This window comes from Coregonus lavaretus, assembly GCF_964263955.1.
Source record: "Coregonus lavaretus genome assembly, chromosome: 15".
In the NCBI taxonomy this organism is placed as follows: Eukaryota; Metazoa; Chordata; class Actinopteri; order Salmoniformes; family Salmonidae; genus Coregonus; species Coregonus lavaretus.
Window position 1 is genome coordinate 25,903,573 of NC_140002.1, and position 23,779 is coordinate 25,927,351.

A 23,779-nucleotide genomic window follows, 5' to 3' on the forward strand; every position below is an offset into this window, starting at 1 on the left:
AGGACACAGAGCTCACATCTGCTGCTAGAGCCCTGCCAAAGAGCCAACGGTTACTCTTACATAATGTCTGTGTAAGACTAGAGAGACAGCTAGTGTGACGAGTACTGAGGATACGAAGAGGCAGGATGCAGACGCAGGAATCAACAATTTTTTAATTTTTTTATTTCACCTTTATTTAACCAGGTAAACCAGTTGAGAACAAGTTCTCATTTACAACTGCGACCTGGCCAAGATAAAGCAAAGCAGTGCGATAAAAACAACAACACAGAGTTACATATGGGGTAAAACAAAACAAAGTCAAAAATACAACAGAATGTAAATGTAAAGGTTTATTTAACACTGAGCAAGAGAGCAACAGAACAACAAAGAGCGAGTACACGACAAGACACTAACAATCACACAACACTGAACAGTCCAGGGCCATATAGGGGTGTTGATGAGATGAGGTGCAGGTGCGCTGGAGGTGATTAAGGGGCGTTGGGTTTCCATTCCAGTGTTGCCGAGGTGGTGAACTCAGACCGGTGCGCAGTAGACCGGCGAATCAGAGGGGAGCAACGGGAGGAGACGTGACAGTAGCCCCCCGCCGGCCAGGAGGATGACCCCGAGGACGAGTAGCGGGCCGGTCAGGGCGGCGACGGTGGAAGTCCCGAATTAGGTTGGGGTCCAGAACGTCCCCAGCCGGAACCCAGCTCCTCTCCTCAGGACCACACCCCTCCCAGTCCACCAGGTAACGGAGCCGTCCCCCACGGAACCTGGAGTCCAGCAGGTCCCTCACCGCATACGCCAGACTCCCGTCAATGTCCAGGGGCGGAGGGGGCGTACCCCGGGGGACGGCATCCGCCAGAGGACCAGGAACCACTGGCCTGAGGAGAGACACGTGAAAAGTGGGTGAGACGCGGTAGTGAGGGGGAAGGAGCAGCCGGTACGATACCTCATTAATCCGCGCCGGAGGACCTTAAACGGCCCCACAAACTGGGGGATCAGTTTCTTACAGGGCAGGCGGAGAGGGAGGTTTTTTGTCGACAGCCATACACGATCACCAGGCTGGACTACGGGGGCCTCACTGCGGTGGAGGTCGGCTTGGTCCTTCTGCCGACGAATGGCCCTCTGGAGATGGACATGGGCGGCGTCTTAGACCTGTCCGGCCCTGCGGAACCACTTGTCGACAGCGGGCGCATCAGTTTGGCTGGGTGTCCAAGGGGCCAGGACTGGCTGGTACCCCAGGACGCACTGGAAGGGAGTGAGCCCCATGGAGGAGTGAACAAGGGAGTTCTGGGCATATTCTGCCCAGGGAAGAAACCTCGCCCACTCACCCTGCCGGTCCTGACAGTGGCAACAAAGAAACCTCCCCAGCTCCTTGTTCATGGGCTCCACCTGCCCATTCGACTGAGGCCTAAACCCGGAAGTGAGGCTGGCCGTGGCCCCGATCTTCTCCAGGAAAGCCTTCCACACTCGGTAGGTGAATTGGGGGCCACGGTCCGAGACGATGTCCTCCGGAAGTCCATAATGCTGGAAGACCTGTTGGAACAGGACCTCAGCGACCTGGAGAGCAGAAGGAAGACCAGTTAGTGGCAAAAAACGGCATGATTTGGAGAACCGATCTACAACCACCAGGACTGTGGTGAAGCCGTCAGAACGTCGGAGGTCGGTGACAAAGTCTATGGACAGGTGTGACCAAGGTCGCTGAGGCACTGGGAGAGGAACTGGTTTGCCTGCCAGGGTGTTCTGAGGTGTCTTCATTTGGGCACATACGGAACAGGAGTTGATATAGCGGGAGACATCAGCAGCCAAGGTGTGAGAGAGAATGTAGGGTGCGCGTCATAAGGCACAGGGATACATTTTCTCTGGCTTACCTTGCCGCTGGGAGAGGACACCACCCACACCCTCCTCAGATGCGTCCACCTCCAGGATAAAAGGACGAGCTGGATCTGGGTGTTTTAGGAGGGGCGCTGTGGTGAACCTCTCCTTCAGCCTCTTGAAGGCAGCGTCAGCCTCAGGGTTCCAGGCCAGCTTCTGAGGCCCCCCCTTAAAGAGAGGTGAGCGGGGCGGCTATGGAGCTAAAGGACCTGATGAAATGCCGGTAAAAATTTGCGAAGCCCAGGAAGCTCTGTAGGCCCTTGGTGGTGGGGACTGGCCATGACCTGACGGCGTCCGTCTTCGCTCTTTCCATGAACACCCCCTGAGGACTGATCCTGTGTCCCAGGAAGGAGATGGCCTGTTGGTGAATTCGCATTTCTCCCCCTTTACCAACAGGCTGTGTTCCCAGAGGCAGAGTAGGACCACTCTGACGTTGACGTGCTCCTCGAACGTAGCCGAGTAGATCAGGATATCATCAATGTACACCACCAGCTGTCTACTCAGCATGTCTCGGAACACGTCATTGACGAAGGACTGGAACACGGAAGGTGCGTTGGCGAGGTAGTGTGGGAATGGTGATGGTGATGGGGAGAGTGACTTGCGTAATGGTGCCTGATCCAAGTGGTTTATTGTCCAGCGAGGTGACGTGTAGCAGAGAAGGCAGTGGCACGATGGACAACCCCCATTCAGAGACCAACTCCCTATCTATAAGGTTCCCCGCTGATCCGGAATCTATTAATTGCCGTGGAAAGCGAAGAGACGGAAGAACCATTCACCGTTAGGGGAACTAAAAACAATAGTTTGGTGACAGGTGATGACGGAACACTCACTGAGCGGCGACGGGAGTCATACCCTCTAGATAGGGAGCCGCCAGGAGATCTGTGGTCTGTGGTGGTGTAGGAGGTGCTTCCCACCTCCATGGGTGAGGACTTGGAGGCAGGGCTGTTTCCATAGCTCCGATGGGGTGAGTGTCGAGGCTCCAGGAGGTGTTGGGAACGCCGTCGGTCTCTCAACATGTCGTCAAGACGAATGGACGTGGCGATGAGGGTATCAAGGTACATCTCATCGTGCCGACATGCGAGTTCCGTCGTGATGTCCTCCCGTAAGCCTCTCCTGAAGGCTGTGCGCAGAGCACGCTCATTCCAGCCGGAAGACGATGCCACCGTGCAAAAGCTCAGTGCGTCCTCGAACGCGGCCCCCGCTCTCTGTTGTAGCCAGAGGAGACGCTCACCCCTGTCCTTTCCCTCCGTGGGATGATCAAACACTGCCCTGAACCGAGCGAGGAAGGTGGAGTAGGGAAGCGCCGTGGCCTCACCTCCTTCCCAAACTGCCATGGCCCAATCCAGTGCCTTTCCCTTCAGTAGCGAAATCACCAGCGCTATCCTGGCTTGGTCTGATGGAGATGCCCCACGCTGACGTGCCAGATACAGTGAAATCTGTAGCAGGAAGTCTCTACATTTCGTCGTTTTCCCGTCATAGTGCTCCGGCAGGGCAAGTGGTCCTTCAGACGTTGGTGATAGCGCGGGAGGTGGACTGGGTGCACTCGCCGCTCCCTGAGGTGGAACTGGAGCGATGGTCAGTTTATGCAGCGTTTGTAGCACTTCCTGCATGGCGGCGTTCAGCTGGGCAATCTGCTGCTGGTCGAGGCGCTAGGAAACTCCAGGAGGATTACCTGCTGCATCCATCTTCGTGATTGGTGTGTGATTCTGTGACGAGTACTGAGGATACGAAGAGGCAGTACGCAGACGCAGGAATCAACAATGTAAGGGTTTACTTAACACTGAGCAAGAGCACAACAAAGAGCGAGTACACGACAAGACACTAACAATCACACACAACACAACACTGCACAGTCCAGGGCTATATAGGGGTGGTGATGAGATGATGAGGTGCAGGTGCGCTGGAGGTGATTAGGGTGCGTTGGGTTTCCATTCCGGTGTTGCCGAGGTGGTGCGCTCAGACCGTTGGCTCAGTAGACCGGCAAATCAGAGCGCCGGAGGGGAGCTACGGGAGAAGACGTGACAGCTAGTTTTCTGTTTACATCTTTTCTTCAGAACATATTCCTTAGAATCTTAGGAAGGCTTAGATGTTTAGAGAATCAATGGCAAAAATCTAAGCGGTGGATCTGAGCCTCTTTATCCATGTTGGATCCCTTACTCTGCACTGGAATAGGAGGCATTGTCATGTGCATGGTAGTGGTGTAGTGAAAATAGGAAATGACAAGGGTCAGGGCTGAGTCACCAGTGTTTCTCTAGATTAGCTCTGGGCCAGAGGGTAATCACCGACTCCTCAGTGTGCCTGTGATATACCCACAGTGAGTCCGAAGGCCATCCATTTATGACACACATGGCTTCTCTATATGAGCGTCTGTGTCTTGTGTTTCCAGGGTCCCTGCCTCCATGGCAACGAAGATTTGCATAGTATTTTTCAGTGGCGACCCGTCATTCAGGGCAGGTTGGGCAGAGCCCCAACTGTTTTGAGCCCCACCTGTTTAGCTAAAAAATTGATATATATACAGTACCAGTCAAAGTTTGGGTTTTTCTTTATTGTTACTATTTTCTACATTGTAGAATAATAGTGAAGACATCAAAACTATGAAATAACACATATGGAATCATGTAGTCGCCAAAAAAGTGTTAAACAAATCTAAATAGATTTTAGATTACTCAAAGTTGCCACCCTTTGCCATGATGACAGCTTTGCACACTCTTGGCATTCTCTCCAAAAGGATAAACATTCAACATTGGCCATGCTGTCAATCCAGCATGACTTCTGCCGCTTTCAAAACAACTGGAAACTCGGAGTTGGGAAATCTCAGACTTCAGTGAGTTCAAGACAACTGGGAACAGAAAAAAACGAGCTACGACTGGTAAAATACGTTTTGAATGGTAATTCCAATTCGGAATTCCAAGTCGGGAACTCTGGCCTCTTTCTAGAGATCCGACCTGAAGATCACTGACGTCATGATTCAACCTTGTTTTTTTCAAAGTTCCCAATTGTCTTGAAAGCACCATAAATCCAGAGAATGCCAGACTTTGATGACAAAGTTTGATGACAAAATTTGCCCACAAAGGATTGCCTCGCCACCTTCCTGTTCAAGTGAGCACAGCACAACAAGGTGACTTCTAAAATGTATTGTATGCTGCTGCATAAATGATGTAATATGCCAGGGAGATATGTATACTGTAGCTAAGAAAGTAATACTAAGTGTATATTGTGTAGTAAGCTGTTAGTAGCCCATGTGCCTCATCCTAATAATTTGGTCCCTTTTCCCCTCATAATTTAGCCTACCATTCTGACTTGGTGGTGCACATGTAGCCTATAGCCTGTTTTAGAGAATGTCATCATCGAATATTGTAAGAGCTTTCGTTGTCTGCTTATATGCCCCCTTTATTTATCCTATGGTTCTGACTTGGTGTACGGTGAGAATACTTTAAGAACGGCCCATGTTCTGAATTCTGTTGCTGTAAATTTCAAAAGTGCTGAACAAATAGTTATATTGACTACTTCTGTCCTAGCTCGCTCATTAATGTCTTAATCGCAATTACGGATTGCCTCTTATCCGCTCGTCTTCCCCTTATGCCATAGTTTGTACATCTCAATTGTCAGTAGAAACCACATTTGTTTAAGCAAGTACATTTTTAAAGGCAGTAAATGAGGCTGAATAAACTGTTTCGCTGCCAGACAAGGCTCCGCTGATAGCCAGGTGTAACAGTGGTAAGGTGTTGGGACTGCTGTTGGGACTCTGCTGTTGGGACAGCTTTATGTAGGCCCTAACAGTTTTTGGGTCCCATTTGCCACCATTATAGTCCAGTTAATGTATTGTTTTGTGTTGTGTAGTGGCTTTGCTGGCATGCATCAACAACAAAAAAAGGGGAGTTTGCCCCACCAAGATTTACATGCTAAAACCGCCACTGACCATATCCTATATCTGCTACATGATTTATGTTAGATACTTTTTTTTATGGAACGTTGGTGGAGCGATGCAGAGATGAGTCTCCACAACAGCACCATGGAGAGGCATGCTGGGAATGGACAAGCAAAATATTTTGAGCCCATGCCTTTGACAAAATATAACTGCTTATCGAAGGGCATCGTGAGCGCTCACCCAAAATGCACAAATGCCACTGGTTGAGAGAAATTGTCATTGTGTTTGGCCAGAATTATGTGAGGTTTCATATGTTGTTGTTGGAGGTGCGTCTTGGTCAGGTTAGCTCAGAAAATGCAGGCTTTTCAATCTGCTGCCATAGCCGGCCGCCTAATGAGCGGGTCGGCCGTGGTATGTATGAACCCGTCAATGGGGGATGAAGCTGTGTATTGCCGGCTGCATAGATTCCCTTTGGACTGTAAAAGGAAATTACTCAATATCGCCATCTGCCGGCCTTAAATCTAGTTGCGGAATAAAGTATAGTTATAAAAAGTGAGTGGTTTGAAGACAAAGCAAATACACACAACATCGACCAGATTAACAAGTGAATTCAAGAGCCGTACAAAACGCTAATATCATGCTTTTATTGTAAGGGCTACACTCCTTTAACATATTTCAACCGTGGGGAACCGGAGTATGCAAGTAGGAACTGAAGTTAATTCACGAGGACGAATGATGTGGCAAAAATCAAAGGGCGAATCGCAAAGAAATAGTACCAATGTATCCTTATCGCCCAAGTTGTATGCTCCCTTTACACTACATTTTAGTCCTTCTTCCTAGGTTGTATAGAAATGAATAGGTTTCAAGAGTGAATATCCTACATAAAATGCTAATCATGATTTGAAATTACACTTTTTGAAACATGAATATGTGTATTCGTCCGCCCAACTGAAGTACACTGCCATTTCCGGATTGTTTCTCTCCGGAGCAGCCTCCACCACCGCCATTGCAGGTCCAGGGTGTTCAGTGCAGCGGCAGCAGCCCGTCATCACTGGGGAAGCAAGTAAACAGCAAAAAGACGAATAAAATCACCAGTATATTGACAACACATTTTCATACAAGTCTTCGAGTCTACCCAATTGGACTTTAAACTAGCCGTTTCCTGGCTGTCCGGCTAGGATCTGAGAAGAAGCCGTAGTGTGTTAGCATTAGGAGAATCGGGAGGAGAGCAAAGGAACCGCCATGGCTCAGATCCTGCCTATCCGCTTTCAGGAGCACCTGCAGGTAACATTATGTTGAATGAATGGTGCTATTTCTGAAAAAGTATAATGTATTACTTTCCTCATGTTCATTAGGACACCAACATAACCGACGAGTAACAAGAATCGCTGATCTCCGAATGAAAATGACCTCAACATAAATGTTGGCTAACTAAGTTAGCTAGTTAGCTAATCATGACATCGTCGCCCGGCACCCTGGGACGCTGACGCGCGATGTTTGACATTAGTTAGCTAGATACAGTAACTATATAGATATCGTTTCTAACTAGCAAGTTGCCTTACCCATGGCATTGGCATGGACGGGTAGGTCGTTAGTAGTAGGCCGATAACTTATTGTTGAAGTTAGCTAACGTTAGCTAGCTAAATAAAATATAGCTAATTTGCCAACTAACCACAGACCAGCTAACGTTAGCCTAAATCTACTAACTAGCTACTCACGTATGTGTCGTAGTGCCTTGCTAGCTAGATAACGTTACCTTGTTACGGAAGTAAATTAATACCAATTCAGCAATAAACCATCAATCGCTAACTACGATGCCGGATGGTTTGGTGTTTTGCCGCATGTACAAATAACGTTAGCTAGCTAAATTTGATGACCATTCAACCCGGATCAAATATTAGTTCGCTAAAGATAGCCAGCCACCTAGCTAGTTTAGCTAACATTCTTCCAGTCACACATCTGAACTATCAAGCGAGTTGAGTTTCATTTCCATTTGCGTTTGTTCTTGCCTCAGTTTTGAATAAGCAGGTCTAGTTCAACCAGCTGAGTGAGGTCTCTAGCTAACACCAAGCCTGATAGTAATTTCCCTCAATGTAAGTACTCAATAATAGGCAACGTTTCATCCTTTCCGTCCCTAACAGTATCATGCATATCCTTTCATTCATGGTGATTAGGTTAAGTGGGCTGCCTGACTCACGATTCTAGTGCTTTCCTGGTAGTAGTGAATGGACATTACCTCCTGAGTATACACACCTTGATAGTATGAGAGCATGTCATCAGAAGGTGCATGACACACCTTAACACGTAAGCAGACAAGGCTTTGTCATGTACTTTTGTATGAATGCATACTGACTAATGATTTTCCATATCACAGATAAGTTTGATTACTGTGAAAGAAGTTTAAAATCTTGGGCAGTTTGGCTATAGCATATTTTCAGTGGACAGTTACCCCAAGCACTAAAATGCTCCACAAATGACATCTGACAGAGTAGACAACATGGAGTGGTAAAGACTCAGACCAATGAAAAAGCCTTCCTCTATTAGGCAATATGTGTGACTGGGAGTGTTTGTGGTTTTGCCTGATATAGGCTACATCATGGCATGGTGACTTTGAAACTCACAGTAGGTCAAGTTAAGGAAGTGGAAAACATGTATGCTCCTTGGAGCGCATGTATTTTGTCAAGACTACTGGCTTGCAAGATCTCTAAGTGAGCTATCTAATGAATAAATCAGTCTCTTTGGTGTTTTTGTGGAGCCTCAGATTCAGAACGAGACATGTGATTTTCCTACATCTTGGTTTCTGAAAAATATTTTTTTACATTGTGTTTATTTGTTGCTAGACACAATGCAAAGTTGGTTTGTTTTAAAGCATGTCTCGCGCACACAACCCGTCATTAGAAGCATAGATGGAAAGATGTAGTATTTATTTTTCAGTCAGAATGATAGCTTTACTACAATACTTACATAGACACAAAGCACTGCTTGTGACTGAGACTACATCACTTTTGTTGTTAAATTGTGCAGTTTTGCCTCTACATCTGAAGTAGTGCTGTTTTTGCTATTACTTTGATTCTAGTTTCTCTTCTCTCATGGATATTGTATGGTATCTGAAGGGAATCGCTACTGTAATTTCTCAGTATTTCAATCTGTGGTGTAAAATGATAGGATATTCTCTGGGGGATTATGGCTAACCACAGATGTTGAAGAGGTGGAAAAAATATTTCTCTCACTTTCTGTCACTGTGAGCCAAAGTTATTGGAGGGCTGTCCACTAGTTTTGTGCAGACGGGAATGGTGACGTTAACACAAATTAACCCTGCAGGCATAGTCCCAAACACAAGACCTAGTATCCACTCCAGCCTTTACTGCTGCACAGTGCACTCACAGCAATAGCATTTAGGGCTGGGACGGTACCAGTATCGCAATATTTTTTCTGTGGCAAAAATGAAAACCCGAAGCAGACATAACTCTGTATGTAAAATATTGTGTGATATATCTTGGAAAATAAATAAATGTGACTCTGGATAACAACATAATGATGTTGGTTTCCAACGTTGGGGCTGTTTTCCTAATGAAGTTCAATCTGCTTCATGTTTTGTTTTTCTTTGCCACGATAGTAATGATTATCAAGATACTGGTATCGTCCTGGCCCTAATAGCACTCCATATCACTAATGTGCCTGTTTTGTTAGCTACTGAAGCTACATTTGATTAGTCAACTTTATCTAAATATAGCTTTAGTTATTCATACATCAAGTCCGATGTAGACAAGCCTCTGTAAAGGCCTTTAGTCTGTGGAATTATAATGTACAGTTTATGGTGAGTCTTTGATGCCTTTGACAGGTCTCTAATTGCAGGAGTGGGTGTTCCAGAAGATAAGAGGAAGGTGGGACTGTTAGATACTGTACTGGCTATTCTGTGCATTGAGATTGAGCTAAACTGGCACTGTAATTTGTAGCTGTAGGGTGTGGGAGGCAGGGGTGTTGTGCACCAGATCCACCACCTCTTTCTCATGCATCCTGAGTGAGACTTAATACTAGTACTCAGCCTCTGAATTATAGATTTTGACTGAAATTACCAATAGTGTGTGTGTGTGTGTAGAATTCACATTGACCTGCGGTGCGTGTCAAGTTATTCTAGACATCAAAGCATTTTCAGTGCAAAGCCAGAGAAGGATATTGTACTCGCACAATGCATTGCATTTATTTACTAGTTTCTGTGGCCTAACAGCGCCCGCAGCACAGAAGTTTAGTTTAATAAGAAGTGGGGAGGTTATTTCTGAAATAGCCTATGTATCCTCTGATTTCTGTGTCATTGGCACTTCAGTCATTGTATTTGACTGATATATACCCTGGGGAGTCCAGCTGCCATCACTAATGCATTACCTGCATATGCTGTTTCATGCGTGTTTCACGGATAGTGTAGAGCGAGGTATGAGCAGCGGATCATGCAGAATATTTCCCACACATTGTCCTTCAACTGGGCCATTCATGTGGGCTGTAATTGGAAATGAAGAGCCAAAGGTTCCCTTCAGTGTAGGTCAACTGTTTACATAATGAAATGCATAGCAGAGGCCTGTTGTGATCATCTGTCAGCTTCCCTGTCAGGTTTATATCCACACACTCCTTCTGGAGTGTCTTCATAAATCTCTGCTGTGCTGTCATGTATCTGGGGCGGTAGGTATTAGGCTCCACACACACAGGAGAGCTAGCTAGCTCCCAGGAAACTACCCAAGCCTTACTCTGAGCCCATTGATGCAGTGTGGTCACATGATCTGAGTCAGTCACTGACTCCTTTAACGTCAGCCTCTCGTATCTGCTTCTGTGACGTCACGGTGCTCCAGTGGGTAGGATGGTTGGATGTTTTCTCACACACACGTCCAGTCCAGCCCAGTACAGCCACAGAGACCCAGCCAGCCAAACTCAGTCAGGTCCATGACTTCTACAGACGGACCAGATAAAGGCTATTTGTTCAGCCAGCAGCAGCAGTACGGTCTGCTTTAAAGCACACTTAAGTTCACCCAGACTGACCCCAGAGGCTGAGGGAACCCCATGGTGAACTGCACCACTGGGCCTATACATGAAAGCCTCCCATCCACTTGATTTGCTCTCCCTTTGCGGGTGTCCTCTGTCTTGGCCTCACTCACCCAGGGCCACTTGCATAGCTTGCATTTTTATAAATCAACCATTTATACAGCTGGCTGTTTAGTGTCCCCGGGCTATATAGAACTGGACTTTTACTCTCTGAGGTACAAGGGGTCTGACTGTTTTTCCAGGCATTGTTATTTTTTACACACCACACACACACTCAATTGGTTTTCCTGGGAGTTGGAGCTAGTACCTTGAACATAATGCATGTTGGACTCCTATTCACTGAGTGAAGACATTGTGCCTGGCCCTGTGTTGACAAAGGCTTCCCTTGCAAATAGTATTCTGTAACAGAGGAGGGTGTGATGAGTCAAGTTTCCTCGCCTGTGCCAAGTGTTTGTTTATATTGAGAGAGGAAAAACGGGATGTGTCAATAAATATCTAAGCGCTTATCAAATATCTAGGCAATGTTTCACTTCGATAAGGCCACTATCTTTGTATTCCTTCCCACTTTATTCAAGAGATGGCTAGTTGTCTCTCTTCATAAAATGTTTTTGATTACATGAACAATGGTCCTGGGAGCATCTGTAAGAACATATATCTGCTTGATGTGACCCTACCTGTAGTAGCCTATATTATCATACTAGGGCTGCTAGCAGAGAACAGAACATGCATCTCATTATCTCTATTTATGCAGCTTGAACAAATTACAACAATGTAACCAGTTCAGCTGAAAATGAGATGCCCTACTCAAGGTCACATACTGTACATTTCACCTCCTACATGACTCTGCTCACTGCTTTAAAGTATTTATGCATTTTACCACAGCAATAACCCTCGTCCAATGGCATTTAAATGGAAGACATTACATTTTACCCCACCACTAAACTTTGTTTAGTGTGTAATAGGTGTTAAAAAACCTTGAAAGGACTTTTTATGGCTGCGCTCTTTAAAACGACACCTTAAAAGGTTTGTGTGGTGAACTTTGAACTCTCACCTGGTAAGCAGCTGATATCTCGTGACATGCTTGTGAGGATATGGAATTGCTGAACACTTGACATTCCTCAGTGTAGGCCACCCGAACGTACAATAAAGCAGCAAAGCATTTCACAAAAAGGAAAAGCCACTAAACTATCCGGAAACCAACCCTCAGTCAGCAGAACTGGCTGGACCAGTGGCTGGACTCCACTCGGAATTCCTATTTTTATCGCTCTCCTTTTCCCCCCTCTTCCCTTATATCTGTCAGACCAGGGCACCCGTTTTCCTCACCCCTGGGTTGGTGCTGGTAACATGTCCCCCCGGCCCGTGGTCAGTCTGTTAGACAATGGGCTCCTGCTTCCTGTTGTGGAGTAATAGAGCAGGTTGGAGCTGGACCCCCTTTAAGCATCAGCACATCCTGCCCTTCCTTGAATCCCTGCAGGACACGGGGGCTTTTGTGCTGAGCAAGGTGCCCTTGTTCCCTTGAAGGAAGAGAGGAAAAGCAAACCTCAGGTTAAGTCAGCAGATGGATGCATGGGTCTGCGGCTCGCTCAGGTTATGAGAGCTTAACACGGGGGTCGGGGAAAGTGTCTGATTTGCGGTTTAGCCTATTAGTCGTAACATAAGCTTTGATTATAGCCAGGGAGAGAGAGTGCAGTTGCATCTTGACCTGGAATCTCATTCGTAGCCACCAGGCTTAGCTAGGCTACAGCTTTGTGAAAGGGATGATTTCCTTTCAGTTTGTCAGTGATTCCTGCTGAGTGAGTAGAGGAGAGCAGCTGCAGTAGTGGGTACACTGTAGCTTTACTGCTGCTTCTAGAGTGCTGAAGCAGAAGTTGGCAATGACAAGTAACACCAAAAATCTAAATTGAATTTACTTGCAGCTTTCTTGTACACAGATTACAGATTTCTTAGATCACAAACCGTTACAGAGATGTCATTCATTATGTCACTATCTGAAAACCTCTTATGAGGTTAACTTTCTCTTTAGTTTCTATGGAGTCTTGCTGATGTTTATCCCTGTTCCACACAGTGCACCACTACTGTAGCACTATCTGCAAGTCAGGCTGTAGTGTAGTGGGTATCCATTTGATCCAGCCACTCCAGTGCATCTGGAACCAGGAGCTGCTCGGCTCAGCACTAACTAATCTATTATAGAGCTGCATGTGGTTCGTGCCTCTGTCAGTCTAGATTTCCTGTCTGCTTCCCAGTGTTACGTAACAGAAGTATGCAGAGCATGCTCCACTGTAGTGCCATTTAAGATTTAGTTAGGGGTTTTCATGTGATTTGTGACAATGATAAGAGAGTAGGAGAGACATGGTTTAATGGTTTGTAAAGGTAGTGGTGATGGTAATGGATGATGAGAGGTAGGATGGTGGGTGAGGAGTGACTCACTGTGGCCTTGTGGCAGTCTGTCTGCTGCTTCCCACAGCTCAGTCAGTCACCTGGCTGGTATCATTACTCATCCGTTGCTCTGTAAACCTTTTTCATCCCTCTTTTTGTATCCCCAATCTCTCTCACTCTTGCTCGTTCTCTCTCTCCCTGTTCTTTCTCCTCTCTCTTTCTCTCCCTGTTCTCTCTCCTCTCTCTCTCTCCCTGTTCTCTCTCCTCTCTCTCTCTCTCTCCCTGTTCTCTCTCCTCTCTCTCTCTCTCCCTGTTCTCTCTCCCTCTCTCTCTCTCTCTCTCTCTGTTCTCTCTCTCTCTCTCTCTCTCTCTCTCTGTTCTCTCTCTCTCTCTCTCTCTCTCTCTCTCTCTCTCTCTCTCTCTCTCCCTGTTCTCTCTCCTCTCTCTCTCTCTCTCTCTCGCTCTCTCTCTCTCTCTCTCTCTCTCTCTCTCTCTCTCTCTCTCTCTCTCTGTTCTCTCTCCTCTCTCTCTCTCTGTTCTCTCTCCTCTCTCTCTCTCTGTTCTCTCTCCTCTCTCTCTCTCTCTCTCCTCTCTCTCTCCTCTCTCTCTCTCTCTCTCTCTCCCTGTTCTCTCTCCTCTCTCTCTCTCTCTCTCTCTCTCTCTCTCTCCTTTCTCTCTCTTTCTCTCTCTCTCTCATCATGCTGCCGTGGCAAAGTAAACTCAGACGAGGACACCCGGCAGATAAATAAGCGCGGCACTTTGCGGCAGCTGTGGCGCTAACACTCTCTCCCTTTTTTCTCACTCTCTCCTTTTTTACGTCTCTCTTCTGTCAAGTCTTGCTCATGCTCCCCCGCTGTCGGCTTACATGTCATATTTAATGCAGAATAAAAGGCCTTAAGCCGGCATGTGCCAAAACCCACCAGTCCAGCTATTGCCAAGGGGTAGGTAACCCAACACCAGGTCTGTGAGAGGAGAGGACACAACCTCATTACTAAATGGTCCTCTGTAGCTCAATTGGTAGAGCATGGTGCTTGTAACGCCAGGGTAGTGGGTTCGATCCCCGGGACCACCCATACATAAAAATGTATGCACATATGACTGTAAGTCGCTTTGGATAAAAGCGTCTGCGAAATGGCATATTATTATTATTATAAACAACTGACTTTCCAGCCTCCTCCAGGTTGGTGTGTATAATGGTGTTAGTTTTACCTGGTTTAACACACATTCACAGTGCCTGCTTAGCGTGCGCTCATCATGTTAGCCTGGCCATGGAAATTTGATGTAGACAGAAGAATTTTGCTCTAATTCAACATCTGTCTGACTCTGAGCTTAATTATTTGGGTCCGGTCAGTGTAACACTTTCAATGTGCAGAGGAGATGGAGAGTGCACTGTGGGCATGCCTGCTAGCTGTTTTCATGTTGAATGAAAATCTTTTCCTCCAGCCCCCAGCATAGAGGGAGCACATGGGGGAGGAAGAGCATGTAAATCTGTCTAGACCATTGTGGAATGACTGATGTTATAGGACAGGAGGATACTCCCATTGAGAGAGATCTGTCCAGTGTCCACGCCGAGTAACATCAGTCAGATATACGACTCCCTCAAATGCTTTGGCATAGGCTTTATTCAGAAAGACTATAAAGATGAGGTATCATATCTAGGGGTTCAAATGAATATTCAGCCTACATACATTCCCTTTGATTTATCAGCCATGTGGGCTCTGTATTTTTTGTAGAATGATATGCACTGGTCATTTTAAAGAACATTGGTGAAATTCTCCAGGGCCTTGTCTGACAAGGCATCAGTGTGTCATCATCGTACAAATGTCACCACAATTGTTTGAGCCTCCAACTAGGCTTGTTTCAAACACAACTCATCATAGTCCCGTCATCATGTAGTCCCGTGTAGCTCAGTTGATAGAGCATGTCGCTTGCAACGCCAGGGTTGTGGGTTCGTTTCCCACGGGGGACCAGTATGAAAAAATTTATGCACTCACTAAGTCGCTCTGGATAGGAGCGTCTGCTAAATAACTAAAATGTAATCATCAGTCAGGTTTTATAAATGGAATCTCTTGAATAATAGCCTTGCATATCTTGAAGAGTAGTAGTATGTGTTCTGTTCTGGGCTTGGATAAGGCCAGGCTTATCTTTAGGGAGATGGTAGCCTTTGTAGTGTGTTTGCGTGTGAGTGTCCTGTGCTGCTGATGTCACCCACAGTGGCCAGGCAGGCAGCTCTAAATGGAACTGAGGGATGAATAGTGTTTGGCTGTAGGGCTGCTGCTGTAGTATAGCTGCAGCAGAGCTCCATTGTCTACTGTTCAATTCAGTTAGGGATCGTTACTTCATACGCACTGCCTACAGAGTTCCATACCACCGACCAATAGCAGCAAGGTCAGGGCATCCCTCCAGCCAATGAGGGATAGTTAAGCTGCTGTGATGTCATCAGTGCCATACTAAATGGCACCCTAAACTGGCGGGTACAGGAACTGATGTGCAACTATCTGTGTAATAGAATTTCAACCATACAATTAAATGGGTAGCTAGCTATCTCTGTTTTTGTCTCGTCTGTAATAATGATAAAGGAGAGTTCCCGCTTATTCACCCTGACATTTGTCTTTAACCTATCACCCCAATAGCCCTTTTAATGGGCTCTTAAAATACTTTTACACAACTTTCGACTTAGAACTGTTGGCTGTTTTCTTAATTTGATGAAGAGAATTTGTCCAAGAAGTCAAATGAATAACTTTGGTCAGAATGTATTGTCTGAGAGTAGGCCATCTCTGTCTGTAGGCTATTATATTTCTGTGTGTATGTCATTGAAAGTCACCCAGGCTGCTACACATGAGTGAAAGAATGCGGTGCAGGCCGTTTCGGGTTGTGGAGGGTGTGTCTCACCATTGATAAAGGTGCATGCCCTTCCTGGAAATGTGGTTTGTGTTAGCTGATTAGCAGTGGGCCAGGCCAAGCTGTGGGCGGGGTATTGACAGAGGAGACATTGAGAAGTTGACCCATGTGCTTTCTCTTCTCTACACTACACCATCCGGCCTGATTCAGTCAAAACCGGTAACTGGGTTACCTGGATATGTCAACAACAAATTAGCATTTGACTTGTGTGCAGCAAGAGAGCACGTTTGAATTGTTTCAAGTTGTCTGGCTTAGGCTACGTTGTTTTGTTGAGTAGGCTTCCATGTTTGTGCTTCATGTGCACTTTATAGAATCAAGGGCATTAGCTAGGGGAATTCCAGTAGCAAAAAGCCTAGAATTACATGTCTTCCAAGATTTGCTTTGTGAGGAGGCATAAAATCCTTTGCTTACATTCCCAAATTGTACGTTGTTTGGCCTTTGTTGTGTAATAAAGATTTATTTAAAGAAAATAATGAATCTGCCAAATTATATTGTGTGAAATGTCTGAATAGTTGTGGTGAGCCATGGGGGGTTGTGCCAAACAGCTGTGTACAGTTAAAACGCTTCCCCCCTACCCTGTCCCCTGCCCCTCTCTCTATCAGACTCTATTCCTGTCACTTACCATACCAGCTGCAGAAGAAGAGGCGGCATCTCAGCCCTGTGTGTGTGTCTGTGTCTTGAGGGCTCCGCCCTGTTTTTTTCTTCAGTTTAAATTCAACTCCCCTCAGTGTCAGGTATGTGATCTGAAAGCAAACTCAGTTTTGGCTGCATTTCCAAGTCTGAGCAGCTAGCTAGATAGATGGAGGATTCTCCCTCAGCCCCTAGTAGCCCTGGAGGGAGAAGGAGCTCCCTGGCCTGCATCATTAATGAGCCTCAGCCTAGACAAATACCTGCAGGTTGTATGCTAACTATTACTCTGTATGAATCACAACCAGACACATTATGCCTGGCAGTCCTAGTCCAGTGTACACATCTACAGTCCCACATTACACAACTAGAATATGATGAGAAAGTAAAAGGTGAGAACCTATCCGACTTATCCTCAGAAACGCAGTGCCACCAAATGTTACCATGACCCTTCTCAGTGATAAATGGGTCCATGGGCACAGTATGCAACCCTTCCCTGCAGATGGCAGGTTGTTGCTGTGTCAGGGTTTGTGTGAGTCAGTATGAGTTTGAGGCTGGTCTGTAGGTGCTGTGCCAGCCAGGCCTGGTAGACAGACTGGGTGACAGTAGAGGTGCCTGAGCGCAGCTGGTGTGATGCTGTTAATCTAGCCTCCCGCAGGTCTTTGTTATTGAAACACAGGTTAACCACTTGTGCACCACCTCCTCCTCATGCAGGCTGACAGACAGTCTGTGTGTCTTATGTTGTCATTGTGAGTTCAACAACCGATCAGAACAGGACAGGGAGACACCACTGAACTCCGGTGCTTTCAGGGCAGGTATAGTCTGTTCCCCTGCTGGAACTTTCTGGAACATCTATTTAAAGAGCCCCAGAAATAGGGTGTGTTAGCGTCACCACAATTCCTTGTCATTAGGGATGTAATCGGTTAGTACATTTGAACGGTCATGGTTAATTTGCATAATTTAGTGTAATTAAATTTCTGCGTATATATTTTATTTGTCACGCGTACAGAACCTAGTTTGAGGAGCGGAATAGCCTATCACCTGTCAAGACTGCGAGAGCACCTCAAAAAGCTGGTACTGGAGTGAAATTAGTAGGCTATTTTCTGTTGGTCAAATCATTTGACTGTTTGGAATTTTTTTTACCGTTTGTTTACCGGTTAATGAGGGTTGGTTAGTCAGCAGCAACCCGACATGTGCTTCCTTACTTGTCATCATCAGACATGCATTATTGTTTCGGCTGACACACCTCAAATGTTCAGCACATTATTTACATTTTAGTCATTTAGCAGACGCTCTTATCCAGAGCGACTTACAGTTAGTATTATTACATGTTACAGTTCTAAGTGGTGTTGACATAGCAGTATATGAACTGAGCCAAATGTATCACAAGGCTGTGAACAGGACATTGGAGTCCATATTGATAGGGGCTCTGCAATGTTTTACATTGGCCAATGATCACCTCCCAGCCCCCATTCCTACCCCGGGTCCCCCCCCCCCCCAGTTTTAGAGACTATGCAGCTCTGCTCTGGTCCATCTCTGTTGGAGTGCTGCTCAGTGTCAGGCTCAATGACATCACCCGTCAGTCACACAGCAGCACACTCCTGAGCTGATGTTAAACCCCTGACATAACACTTGTTGTTTAGCCATGGCCTTTCATTCATCCCATCTAATGGTTCAGATAGGCCTATTGTACAACCTGCAGTGTTGTCAACCTTATTACCGTCAGGTTAACTAAGTTACAAAATGTAGAAGTTATGACCCAAATGTGTCAGTGTGTTGTATTTTATTATTTGAATTTGCACTTTTCCCGTTTTCTCTTCCCACCTCAGTCATTCTGTCTGGCACCAGTTGACAGTGAAGTGCAATAAAAATGTTGATCTCTCTATAATAGCAGTGTGAGACAGAGGCCTACTATGGGTTGACCTTTTTGCTATTGATTGACTTATTTTAGAGCCGCTCAGTGTTCCTGTTTCAACTGGTTTCTTTTCTCCTACTTCCCAGGTTATTGAAAGCTAAATAGCGCCTAACCCCCCCCCCCCCCCCTTTCTCTCAGCTCCAAAACTTAGGCATTAACCCGGCCAACATTGGGTTCAGCACCCTGACGATGGAGTCTGATAAGTTCATCTGCATCCGGGAGAAGGTGGGCGAGCAGGCACAGGTGGTGATCATCGACATGGCCGACCCCAACACGCCCATCCGCAGACCAATCTCCGCAGACAGCGCCATCATGAACCCCGCCTCCAAAGTCATTGCACTTAAAGGTATGCCAATTGGAACTGACAGTCTGAATTTCATTTAGCCTTTATTATACCAGGATAAAATCCCTTTGAGGTTAAAAACCTCTTTCCTGGGAGACAATTGGAATTATTTGTACGTACAAGAGTTATCGTATGTAGGCTTACATTTCTTACACTTAAGGTTGTGTTGATGTTTTTATGGATGTAGTACAGCAGCATTTAACCCTTATTGGGCCTGCCTGTCTTCATGATTCAGTTTTGACATGTTTGTGTAATGTAGCCAGCAGATTTCTGTCAACATCCGACATCCATTCAGTGTTGAAGTAAACATCTGTTTATGTCCACATACATAAAGCTATTTCTATTTTGTTTTGTAAAGTAATTTTGATTGGCCCAGCCGGCCTCTTTTGCCAGACATTGGGTTTACTGACCCAACAGAAGTGTAATTTGACAGTCTTGTTCAGCAGCCATAATTGCTTTGTCTGTTTTTGTTTTGTTTCTCTGTTTTGTTTGTTCTTTTTTTGTTTCTTTACCGCTTTCTTATGTGTATGCAGACGGTGAGTTAAAATTTCAGTACACCTGAGTTGTGGAAGTTTTAAATCCTGTTTTTAAATCTGTATAAAAAAATAAAAAACGTAAGAGTTTGTTCAAGTCCACACTAGCTAGGGTCAATAGAAAACACCCACACACCAGTCTCTCCTTTCATATTAGATACATGCAAACCAAGCTGTCATCACCATGTTATCATCCAGCTTGAGACTGACTCCCATTGTGCCAGTCCCTTTGTACTCTATATTCCAAACCCTGTCTGTGCATATAGTTGGACATCAATTTGGCAAAATACAGTGATTGGACTTTTATTATGGAATCAGGACAAATCCATACACATTTTGTTAATACATGCTATATTTCATACACACATGTTTAAGCTATTATCTAGTCCATCTAAACAGGATTTAGCTTTCACAACCATCTAGCTTGAATGTTGGCATTACATCAATATTTTTCTTAGATGTACCAGTAATTTAGTACCTGTTTTGGGGGTGGAAATATTGTGGGTCAAATTATGAATTAAGCTAAATTTTTGTTGACACATTTATGCTGCTTGCCATTTGGATTCCCTGCCCCAGTTCCTCTGTGTTCAAATATGAATGTTGCCCAACCCCATGGGTGCCTACAGGGCTCACTACCTTTGTCATAAGAGCTGTGTAGTTTTATCATGGCTCTAAGCTTAGGTTATATAATCCTGAAACGTGAGCTAGGTTACTCGGGATGTTATGTTTTATATTTTATTAAAACATTTAGAATTCCCTCTTAGCTAGCCAACTATCATGGTAGATCCTTGATCCTCCCACGGTTCTAGGCAGTGAACGTGGCCTGGGTGATTGTTGAATCAGTGTCCATACTGGTAGCTCTGCTCATATAGTATTGATTAGATGATATACGTGTCCAGGAAGACTTCCTCTAGTATTCTAACCTATCAGATGATGGAGTGGCTGTAGTAAGTGTACATTTCAGGCCAGAAGGAGTATAGAGATGATGAATAGGGCCCTTTGATGAGTTACTATGGCCCAGAAGGCTGAAAATCTGATTAGCCACCAATTCATTGGTTGTTAAAGTAAAAGACTGTTTGATCGATTTTTAGACCAGTGGATTCAATAAGAGTCGTCGTCCTCTCTGTAGGTCCAACACTGCCCCTCCTCCCAGTCCCATCCCCGCCACCAATGTCCTAATGTCATTTACACAGGCCTAAAACGCTTGAACAAACATCTGTTTTCAAATGAAATTCCTGGGATTTCCAGACTGACAGACAGACAGATGTCCCTGTGATAGTAATGCTCTGTGTCCTCCTGTCCTAGCTGCCTGTCTCTTTCTCTTTATTGTGACCCTGCATTTTTCCTGACTGCTTTCAGCAACCATTAATTTATCTGAAAGGCTAATTTCTAACTACTGAGTGGATAACTGTTATTACTGAAATAGACAGTCCACTTGTAGGATATTTATAGTTTATACCAGTGAGGGTGGGATGGTTGTCTGATCATATATTGTTTGGAGGAGGACTCATTATTGGTCTATGTGGCCTACAATCCAATAGGCCTATGTACTGATTTCAGGAGTGGATTTAGCCAAAAATAACCACTTAGTATGACTGTCACATGACATTTTGAGTTGCCTGCCATTTTTAGTTTTGGAGCCCACTGTTAAGTGGCAGAGGTGAGAAAAGGGACCTGTAGTGCCTAAGATGGTAAAACATGCGTAGGCTATAGACTGTGGCAATAAATAAATAATACACTCATTTGAAGCAGAAAGCGGTCGGAGATTATACTGGTTTAGCAGTCATGACTTTTGCCATTATTTGGAGTCTCATTCCCAATCATCTGTGTTGTAGCTACTGTAGAACAGAATTAGTGGGAATCGCAAGGCCGTGGTCGTCTAGCATAGTAGTGTTGCTAGCTACCTTCTCCTTCCTATTCCCTCATCTGCATTCAGACAGCGCCTCCCCTCCCTCTCAACCACTCTGCTAAATCTGTCATGTGATGGTTTAGTCACCCTGGGGGATGGGAACATCAGAATACACGTGTGCAGATTCTCACCATGCACACACTTTAAATTGCTTAATCTGTTCCAATCAAAAATGAACTTAATATTTGGCTGCTGACGCTATAATTTGTGCACTGCAAACTATAGTTTGTGATGTTGTGATTATGAATCGCCGGCTTTCGGTGTCAAACTGATAACACAGCAAAAATTATTCTGCAGCTTTTGAAAGTTAATTGCTTTTTGTGATTTACAATTTGCTTTCGATATGGTAAATGAACAGGGAATACATTTAATGCTTCTTAATAAGGCTTTAGCTTACCTATTTAATGTTTATTCACTCAAAACTAATCAAACAAAACACAGGTGAGTAACCTTTTCTAACCTATCCATCATTGATATATTAACAATATTAAATAACATGTAACAACGTACAGTCTTAATCACTATTGAGAACCCCTCTTTTCCATTATTTTAAGGGGTTTTATTTGCCAGAGTCCCAAACACACTGTGCAACATGCTGTATCTTTCCTCTCCCTTTAATACTGTCCATAAGTATTAATTAGTCCTTCTCCTCTTATCTTATATTTGACCTGGATGCAGATATGTAAGATTTTAGTGGTTATCTGTAAACATTTTGCTTTCATTTCTTTGCTTAATCTCTATATGACTGCTGTTTTAGTAAGTCATGGTGACCTTCTTGCCTGATGCTCTCTCTGAGCCATGACTACCAACATTTCGAGCTTGACTTTGGTATTTACTTTACCTTTCCCTCAGTCCGCTGTGTGTGTTTGTGGCTCTCTATAACTTTAACGTGTGTGTGTGTGTGTGTTGACTTAGTTCTCAGAGAGTAGCCACAACATTGTTCTCCCATGCGATGCCCCTCTCTCTCTCCACCCTCTGCCCCTCTCAGCTGCCAAAACCCTTCAGATCTTTAACATTGAGATGAAGAGCAAGATGAAGGCTCACACTATGACGGACGACGTCACCTTCTGGAAGTGGATCTCCCTCAACACAGTGGCACTTGTGACCGACAACGCCGTCTACCATTGGAGCATGGAGGGGGACTCCCAGCCAATCAAAGTCTTTGACCGGCACTCCAGCCTGGCGGGCTGTCAAATCATCAACTACCGTACTGACGCCAAGCAGAAGTGGCTGCTGCTCATTGGCATCTCTGCACAGGTTACTGTCTTACACACACACTCATGCATATTCGCGCGCACACACTATATTATAGTTGTAAAAATGGGGAGAGGTATGTCGGTGATAAAGAGATGCTCTGCTTTTTTGACACCGCACTCCACAAAGCAAGTCCTGCAGGCTCTAGTTTTAGCTTGATTATTGCTCAGTCATATAGAGTACCACAGTATGAGTCATAATACCCATTAAAACCTAGCTTTCAAACAAGGACATGGTTCCAATCGTTTTTCCACCATTCAATTTTTCACATAGGGGATTTTAGAAACACTTAGAATAAGGGCTGTGTTTCGTGTAGGCTTACCCTGGCCTGATGTTTTGATAACCGTGTAAATCTCTCTAGGACAAGGTGACTTTTATCAATATATTCACCTGTATTTACCCCCAAAAATGAAATGCTAATGTGGCTATCATAAAGAACTACAAATGCCATGATGATCTGGACGAGACTGCCGAATCGAGGCAAAGGGAAGAATCTCTGTATTAACTATCTAATGTTAGCCAAATTTTGTAATGAATACATTGGCAAAGTTTCTTTAAATTGACAATTCTGTGATCTGTCTTGCGCAAGTTTTAAATTGACACAATACCTGTTAGCAAAGGTGTCCGCTAGAGATGACGTGCAGGGATTTGTAGTCTTGCATGATGTCTACTTTGATGCTATTTAGCATTTTCGAATCTGAGAGTAAATAGAGCTAAATATAAAGTCACCTTGTCCGAGAGATTTACATGGTTATCAAAACGTCACGCCATGGTAAGCCTACACGAAACACAGCCCTTATTTTAAGTGTTTCTAAAATCCCCTATGGGAAAAATGAATGGTGGAAAAACGATTGGAACCATTTCCCTGTTTGACTGCTAGGTTTTATGGGTATTATGATACCTCCACTCTGAGGCTCTATGGTCAGGCGCTGCTAAGAAGGACCTAGAAAAACTGCAGCAGGCCTAGAACAAAACTGCACATCTTGCTCTTCACTGTAATCAGAGGGCTAATATGAGTACTACTATGCATGCCAGTCTCTCTTGGCCAAAAGTAGAGGAGAGACTGAATGCATCACTTCATCTTTTTATAAGAAACATGGTTGAAAATTCCAAATTGTTTGCAAAGTCAACTTCTACACAGCTCTGACACACACCCCACCAGACA

General features: G+C 45.0%; 1 protein-coding gene across 3 annotated transcripts in view; it reads left to right on the forward strand.

The window, feature by feature from the left end:
- The first annotated feature begins 6,717 nt into the window (after positions 1-6,717).
- The window catches only part of LOC311142867 (clathrin heavy chain 1), a 45,571-nt gene continuing 28,509 nt past the window's right edge, over positions 6,718-23,779 (forward strand). For 2 of the 3 annotated variants that reach the window (XM_084178565.1, XM_084178566.1), the window contains exons 1-3: positions 6,731-7,009; positions 18,714-18,921; positions 22,349-22,617. In XM_084178565.1, coding sequence (XP_084034691.1) covers positions 6,968-7,009; positions 18,714-18,921; positions 22,349-22,617 — 519 coding nt within the window. In that variant the 5' untranslated portion in view covers positions 6,731-6,967. Of the gene's footprint in view, positions 7,010-18,713; positions 18,922-22,348; positions 22,618-23,779 lie in introns of all 3 variants that reach the window. The other variant, XM_084178567.1, reaches the window with a different exon arrangement.